At 43.0% G+C, this 8,392-nt stretch overlaps 1 protein-coding gene across 1 annotated transcript in view; it reads left to right on the top strand.

Moving 5' to 3' along the window:
* The first annotated feature begins 24 nt into the window (after positions 1-24).
* Positions 25-8,392, top strand: part of LOC121923520 (zinc finger protein 91-like) — a 34,204-nt gene continuing 25,836 nt past the window's right edge. Inside the window, exons 1-3 of the mRNA XM_042454033.1 lie at positions 25-155; positions 5,078-5,598; positions 7,125-7,233. Of these exons, the coding sequence (XP_042309967.1) occupies positions 5,185-5,598; positions 7,125-7,233 (523 nt within the window). The 5' untranslated portion in view covers positions 25-155; positions 5,078-5,184. The remainder of the gene's footprint in view (positions 156-5,077; positions 5,599-7,124; positions 7,234-8,392) is intronic.

The raw sequence follows: 8,392 nt of genomic DNA, 5'->3' as shown, positions 1-8,392 counted from the left end.
CTTCCGGCCATAGATGATGATAGCTTTCCCAGAGAGGAAGAGAAGGGGCTGGCGTGAGGCTGTGGCAGACGCTGGTCCCTGGAGGGCTCCGCCGGGGAGGCTCCCTTTCCTGTGGAAGAGAGGAGCCTTTGTCTCGCCCTTCGCCCTGAAGACTGGTCAGTCCCTCTCGAATCCTGTCTTTTCAGCCGCAGGGCCGCTTTGGGGGAGCGAGTGGGAGGCGAGGGAGGAACAAAGCCGGAGGGGAGGCCGGAATGGCCGCCTCCTGCCTTGCCGTTCTCAACGATGCGTCCTGCCTGCACAATTAACGCGGTTTGAGACCGCTTAACTAGTGCTCAATGGCCTGTTAAGACAGCCAAAAAAGCTGCTTCGAGTCACAGTGAAGGTATGGCCTTTCAATGATGCATCGTCCTAAAGTTCTAGAAGTCGCACCCAAAGCCAACGCTCCAGTCTGCATTTGGTGTGGCTTCTGGACTCTTAGGACACATGCATCATTGAAACACCATCCCTCCACTGTGACTCGAAGCAGCTTTATTTTGGCTGTCTGTAACAGGCCAATGCTCTGGAAATCCTGGATCTGTATTTATGTGAGGCACTTAGCCTTCTCTGTCAGAGAGAGAGAGAGAGAGCGCTCTGGTGCCACAACAAACTACAGTTCCCAGGATTCCCTAGCACTGAGCCAGGGCAGTTAAAGTGGTCTCAAACTGGATTAATTCTTCAGTGTGGAAGCAGCCATGTGAGTCTCTTGTAGCTCAAAAGCGGGAGGAGGATGAAAGGAAAGCGGCAGCGCCTTTGAGGCCCAAACCCACTGCAGAAATGATCCAAGGAGGGATTTGAACCCTGGTCTCCAAAAGCCTAGTCCAGTGGTGAAACCATGCTGGCTCTAGAGTGTCTAGTCTTGGTCATCTCCTTTTGAACCCGGGGAAGCTGGTTTTTATTGCTTCCTGGCATCCATTCTGAGCGATCACTGAAAAGGTCTGAAAGGCCTAAAAATAGAAGAATTTGGGAAAGGGGGGAAATGCCACCAAATGAAACGCAAATAACAGGGGGACAAAAACAGCAGTTGTGTATTTACTGAGAATGGAAATAAGAAATGTATTGTGTAACATGAGAATAAGAAAGTCAGAGGGAAATCAGAAATAGTCAAAAGTTAGGGGCAAGGAAGTCATTTTAATTGCGTAACTGACAACTGAAACGATTTGGAAGACCTCAGCCCTTTGAAAGTTTAGGGCAAGGACAGGACTTGCATCTTCCAAGATCCTTTGCATTCTTTCCCAAGCTATATAAATATAGGATGCCTTTATTCAGCCAACTGAAATGCACAATATACACACTGCAGGCTTGTGAAGCTCCACTGGCTTCTTTGTCAGGCAAAGGCATTACAGCTTTTGAAGCGCCACTAAAATATTCCTCAGGCAAAGATGATTTTTAGAAATCATACAGGAGCGGGGAAAATTGGTAACATGAGCTTTCCTAGACTTGAGCCTACTTTCTCAGATGCATTTGGTGGAGTGGAAAGCCCAGGGATAGACCTACATAGCAGTCTCTCTCTCTGTGTGTGTGAGTCCATAGGAACGCAGAATCAGTATGCAAAAACAGTGTGGAGATGAGGCAACAAGTTCAGTTTCAGCAATGGTCCTTGGTGGACAAAGCAGGGATGTTGCCCACAGCCAAGATTACATTCCAGTTCTCATTGATATGTAGAAAGATCTTGTAGCACATTTGAGACTAACTGAAAGAAAGAAGTTGGCAGCATAAGCTTTCATAGACTTAAGTCTCCTTCCTCGGATGCATTTGGTCATTCATATGGTTATCTACTAACCCTTGGCTTTAACATCCTTGCCTTGACAACCAAAAGTTGTGGCACTCCCAGTCATCTAAGTGTAAGCCATATGGTCTACTATGCAGTCAAAGGCTTTGCTGTAGTCAATAAAGCCCATGGAGCTTTGTGGTTAGTAAATATTAAAATAACACAAAAATAATGACAGTATAGATAACATAAATTATAACTGAGCAAGTGCAGACTGCATACCCTCCAGCCTTTAAGAGCAAAAGCTCTGGCTATGAAGGTCATAAACCCACCTGTCCAGGGGGTCCTCAGCCCTCTTCTCCAGCACCACGTCTCAATAGAGTTGATTTCCTTTTTCTTGACTTTCTTCGCTGTCCAACTCCCGCATCCATACAAGCGGATGGGGAATACAATGGCTTGAACGATTCTGGTTATGAGTATTAATTTGTTGTTATGGAAGCCCCTTGAGTCCAGTACTGGGAGATGAAGCCGTGAAAGGCGGCATATAAATGAAATACATTTAAAAAATCTAGCTTGTGTGTGTGTGTGTGTGTGTACGCACACACATACACACGCATACACACAACAGCTAGACAATATTTTATTTACAGTCGGCCCTTTGCATTTCCGGCTTTGACTTTTGCAGATTTGAATATTCATGGTTTTAATTAGTATGTTCTCTCTAGGTCCTCCAGTGCAACTCTGCCAGGCGTTGACCATAGACTTGTGTTGGAGAACCTAGACGTTCCTAGAGAAAACACTTCTCTAGGCATTTGTAAGTCCTTCAGCATGAGTCTATGATCAACTTCTGGCAGATGTTGGCCAGATGCACTGGAAGACCTGGAGATTTCTAAAGAGGTCTTCTCTCAAGTAAAATGAGGAGGGTTTTTTTTTTTAATATTTGTGGTTTTTCCACATTCATGGGGGCCCTTCACCCCCTAACCCCAGAAAATATAGGCACCACTATATATAAGAAAATTTAGTTGTTTTAGCTGTAACAGGGACTGAGGGCTATGAAGGGTTGTTCCTCTTCCTGGTGGTTATCAAAGTCTATGTCCTGCCTATTGGAGCATTGGGGAAGAGCAACCCACGTCCGGATGCTTTCGCCTCCGTTGCATAAAAGACATTTCGTAGTTAAACCTGATGTTCTGTTTCTTTTCTCCAGCTCAATTGGCTCTGGTTAATTGGGATCGGCAGGTATTTTATAAACTGATTTTGGCCGTGTTTGTCTGGTGGAAAAGATCCCTCGGTTCTCTTTTGAAAGGTGTTTTGTTTCTTTCTTAGGAAGTGAAACTGACTTGCCTTAGTGTTTGTACATGTTTGCTTACAAAAATATTGCTTTCTAGAGGCTCAAGAAGGTTCTGGTATTCTTTATTACCCCTCTTACTCTGTGATTTTGCCTAAAACTGGGAAGCTGCTGGTTATTCAGTGGGCTTTTATTCTTCTTTTTTGTTTTTGTTTTCCCTCCCTCCCTCCCCCCCCCTTTTTTTTTTTTAAACTGGGCAGAAGGAAAAGAGGAAGAGAGATAGTTGTAATATTTTCCATCTCAGATGACAAAATGCCTTGATCCTCCTTAAGAAATAGGAACATAGGGTGCATCTACACTGTAGAAATAATGTCGTTTGACAGCATTTTGTGTTCTGTAGCTCCATCCTATGGGATCATGGAATTTGTACCTTTTCAAGGTCTTTAAACTTGTCTTCCACTAGTTTGTCTCAACAAACTACGGCCTGTTACTGACTGCCAAAATAAAGCTGCTTTGGGTCTCTTTGGAGGTATGTTGTTTAAATGATACATGCATCCTAAGAATCCGGAAGCTGCACCAAAGCTGTACTCCAGTGCTTAGGAATGGAGTGTGGCTTTGGCGCAGCCTCAGGACTCTTAGGACCCATGCATCATTTAAATAGTATACCTCCAAAGAGACCCAAAGCAGCTTTATTTTGGCAGTCTGTAACAGGCCTACAAATCCTAGGATTCTGTAGGACGGAGCCATGGCAGTTAAAGTGTTGTCAAACTGCACTATTTCTACAGTGTCGATGCACCTTTAGATTGTGTGGAATGGATTTTCTTCCCAAGGACTCCTTTTGACCCTGTGTTGCTCAGACATCAGAGCAGAAAGGCAACTGGAGGGGAGTCCATTGAAAGAGACTAAGGTCCAAAACAGAAATAATCTAGTTGGTGACCACTTTAACTACCCAGGCTCAGTGCTAGGAAATCCTGGGAACTGTATTCCCTAGCATTGAGCCATGGCAGTTAAAGTCTCAAACTGGATTATTTCAGCAGTGTGTTTGGGACCTAAGATGGCCCCATACATTTTGCTGCCTGAAGCAAAGGTCAAGATAGTCCTCCCCACCCGCACTGTAGTTCCACATATAGAATTGAGCAGTAGAAATGATGGGAAAGGACTGTAGGTGGAGGGCTTGGAACATTGAATAGAGATAGGAGGGTTCCATGAAAGACTGACTGGGGGAGGATGCTATGACTTTTCATTCTCAAGTAAAGAAAAGGCTTTTGTTTGTGGTTTTTAAATGAAGAAATCTCTCCAATCTACTTTGAGTTTTTTCATTTATTTTTGTCCATGCATCGTGATACATATTTTTAAAACATCATCTTTATTGACCATAAACATATTGCAAACAAATTTTGTAAATATACCTAAAATATTAACAATAATAACAAAAAATGGGGAAAACTAGATTAAACTACTAAATGCACACTACTGCCTCCCCCGTCCCACAAACTGGTAGATATATGCCACAATTTCTCTATTTCTTTATATATAATGTTATTTATGTCTCTTACATTATACAGTGAGTCCTTGGTATCTACTGGAGTTTGGTTCCAGATACCGCTTGCAGATACAAAAATCCATGGATGCTCCCATTAAATACAGTGAGATAGTTAAATGGTATGCCTTAGATAAAATGGCAAAATCAAGGTGGATATGAAAGGCCAACTGTAACAACAGTTTTCCCCCCCAAAAAATCTAAAGCTGATTTGTAGGACCAGTATAACTTTATCTTACTTACAATTATTTAAAGATTTCTCTATCAACATTATCAATTTGTCCATTTCAGCAAGTCCATTCCTCTTTATCAGCCAATCTCCTTATGTTGGTGGTCTTCCATATCTGAACCTATATTATTCTTACAACTGTATTCACGTATTGCAGTCTCTTTTCATATTTCTTATCAATTTGATCTGACTGCATTCCAAGCAGGAAAATTTCTGGTCTCATAGCATAAGACATATTAACAAAAGATTGTTTTTTGTTTGCTTGTTTGTTTGCAGGTCTTTAAGACACACCCTGGTAAGAAATTCTTTGTCTTGAGAGAGAAGAGAAAGGAGTCATTTTGACCCCCTTCCCCCTTGCAGAGTGTGTGGCATCTAGATACAAAATGGATGAGCAGAACTCTGCCAGCCCTGAGAGAGGAGGAGACCCTGAAGTAGTCAAGAGTGAAAGAAATGAGGAAATCTGGGAAGGAACACTGCAGGAAATCTTTGGGGAAGACCCTCTCAGCAATGATGCACAGCGCCAGCGCTTTAAGCAATTCTGTAACCTGGAGTCCCAGGGACCCCGAGAGGTTTGCAGCCAGATCCATAATCTCTGCTGTCAGTGGCTGAAGCCAGAGTCACACTCCAAGGTTCAGATCCTGGACCTTGTAGTACTGGAGCACTTCTTGGCTGTCCTGCCCCCAGAGATGGAGAGCTGGGTGAGAGAGTGTGGACCAAAGACCTGTTCCCAAGCAGTGGCCTTGGCAGAGGACTTTCTCCTAAGTCAGGCAGAGGAGAAGAAGCAGGAAGACGAGCAGGTGAGAGTGTTTCACCCTTTAAATCAGAGCTAGACAATGTGGGGTATATGTGACAAATTTCCCCACTCCCGCTGCCAAATTTGTTGCTTTGACACTGAAATTTGTTGGATGAGTTGTTGTAATTGCTTTAGGAAACATGAAAGCTGTCCTTTAAAACATAAAGTTGATGTTGTTATTGTTTATCGCTCTCGAGTCGATCTCAATCCATGGCGACCCTATGGGTAAGACATCTCCGAGGCTTCCTGTCCTCCATTATTTTGCTGAGTTCCTCAAAATCGTACCCATGTTCACCTTAATAGAGTCCATGCATCTAGCATGCAGTCTTCCTCTCTTTCTGCTTCTCTTTACATTTCCTAGCATTATTATTTTTTCCAATGAGTTGTGCTTTCTTATGATGTGTCTGGCAGCCTCAGTTTTGCGATCTTGGTTTCCAAGGAGATTTATGGCTTGATCTGCTTTGGGACTCATTTGCTTGTCTTTTTGACTGTCCATGGTATCTTCAGCACTCTTCTCCAGCACTACATCTCAAATGATTTGATTTTCTTCCTATCTTGTTTCTTAACTATCTAGCTCTCACATCCATACATGGTAATAGGGAAACAGAAGTAATGACTCAGAATTATAAATCTTCTTTCAAACAAATTGGGTGCCCTCCTTGCAGCTTGTTTCCCAAGGCAATTGCAGATATGCTGGCAGGGTTGGTTGTAGACAGTAAGAACCCAGTTGGTTCTAGATGGTAATGCTCCTAGCTTTGCTCTAAGGAGTCAAGAATGTAAGGACGTATATCCTAAAACTGGTTGTCTATCATTTTTTTTGAAAAATCTGAGGATGGGTGCCCTAAGCCCCTCTTCTAAGTTCCAGCGCCCCCCCCCCCCCTCAGATCCTCATTTGATGCCTTGGGACTTTATCACATGTGGCTTTTAAACCATAATTAAAGTTGGAAAATAGTACCTTGCGTGACAGGGAGTTAGACTTGGTAGTCCTTGTGTTCTCTTCCAACTCTGTGATTCAAGCCACACAATGTTTCCTCCAGTCCATTGTTCCTGTACCTCCAAAGCGTGTTACACCTGTTCATTGATGGGGGAAACCTTCAATAAGCGCCCAATTGTGCTGCTGTGCCATTAGTCCTCAGGTGTGATAAATTCCTCCCACAGCACTTCCAACATCAGACAGTCACATGATGTCAGTCTTCTCCTCTCCCCCTCCCCCTCGCTATTTCCAAACAGGCTTGTTTTCTTTTTTGTTTTCTTTCATCTTTGTTTCTCTAATTCACATTGCCTTAACTCCAGAATTGTGTTACAATAAAAAAAACAATAAAAATCCATGTTGGCTATAGTATAGGACAGGGAGGTAAGGTTAAGGGGCAGTATGGAAGAGAAGGCAATGAACCATCGATGGCAGAAAGCACCCCAGTTGCACCATTGTGGAGATGTACAATAACGAATGCTCCTAAGCCAGTATATTTGCATTTTCATTCACTACTGTGATTGTGACATGTGTGATATAGTCCTTCATTCCTCTTTTAGGTAAAAAATCTGCCTATCAGTGTTCAGTCTCTGCTAGAGAAGAAAGCCAGGCAGAGCCCTCAGCAAAGAGAGATAAAGGAGGAGAGTGACAGAGGTATTATCTTGCCAGGTAAGAATGAATTAGAAAAGAGGAACTGAAATGGTGTGTTTAATTCAGCTTGGGCTTCCCCTGCAGAAAGTATGGAAGTGATCAATTTTCAGGAGAGGATTATTGTTTCCAGTCCTTTCCACAGTTCAAAAATGGGCTTTAATTTTTCATCCCTTAAGACCTGATTCATGGGAAGCAATTTGTTATTTGTGACCCAGGCACCAAATAGGGAGAGATGTGTTTCTATCCAAGTGAAACAGAAAAGGCATAAAACACTTAAAATACAGTGTACCCGTGTATAACACAGATTTGAGCCCATTATACACGGGCGCGCTATACGCAGCTTTGAGCATACCCCCCCCCCCCGCGTAAGGCGAATTTCCACTGTACAAGGGTAAGACAGATCCCAGCCCATTTAGATTTAACTCATTCATTGATTTGTTTATTTACAACAAATGTTATATTTATTCATTATTTTATTATGTAGTGGAAGGGATCACTGCCTAAAAAATGTCTGTATTTATCTTTTTTGTAAAGTCGAAGTCTTTCATGGCCGGCATCCATAGTTTTTTGTGGGTTTTTCGGGTTATGTGGCCATGTTAGCACAGGGTAGGCAACCTTTTTTTGAAACCGGGGCCGGGTTTGCTGTCCCTCAGACACTAACGGGGAGGCCGAAGCCAAAATAACAATTAAATAATTTTTTTAAAAATAAATATATAAATAAACCGACAATTAGGCAAATTTTAAATGGAAGACACTTTTTTAAAAAATGGAGACCACGAAAAATTGCTATTTAAAAAAATTGTATATAGCTGTTCTGGCATCTAAGCATTGCCCCCCAAGGCGGCGGCATCCGGCGGCAGGACGGCTGGGCCGGTCCCAGGCCCGCTGGCCACATCCTGCCCACGGGCCGCAGGTTGCCTATCCTGTTTTTCTAGCAGAATTTCTTCCTGACATTTCGTCAGCATCTGTGGCTGGCACTTCAGAGAATTCTTTGCTGAAAAAAATTTGTGGTATATAGATATATATATAATATATAGCACACACCACAACAACCACACACACACATATACTGTGTGAGCTGTGGGAGATGCTTTGGCTGAAGATGCCAGCCACAGATGCTGGCGAAACGTCAGGAAGAAACTCTGCTAGAACATGGCCACATAGCCCAAAACACCCA

Source organism: Sceloporus undulatus, chromosome 2, assembly GCF_019175285.1.
Source record: "Sceloporus undulatus isolate JIND9_A2432 ecotype Alabama chromosome 2, SceUnd_v1.1, whole genome shotgun sequence".
Lineage (NCBI taxonomy): Eukaryota > Metazoa > Chordata > Lepidosauria > Squamata > Phrynosomatidae > Sceloporus > Sceloporus undulatus.
Note: the sequence above shows the minus strand (reverse complement) of the source record. Positions and strands in the feature narration are given on the sequence as shown.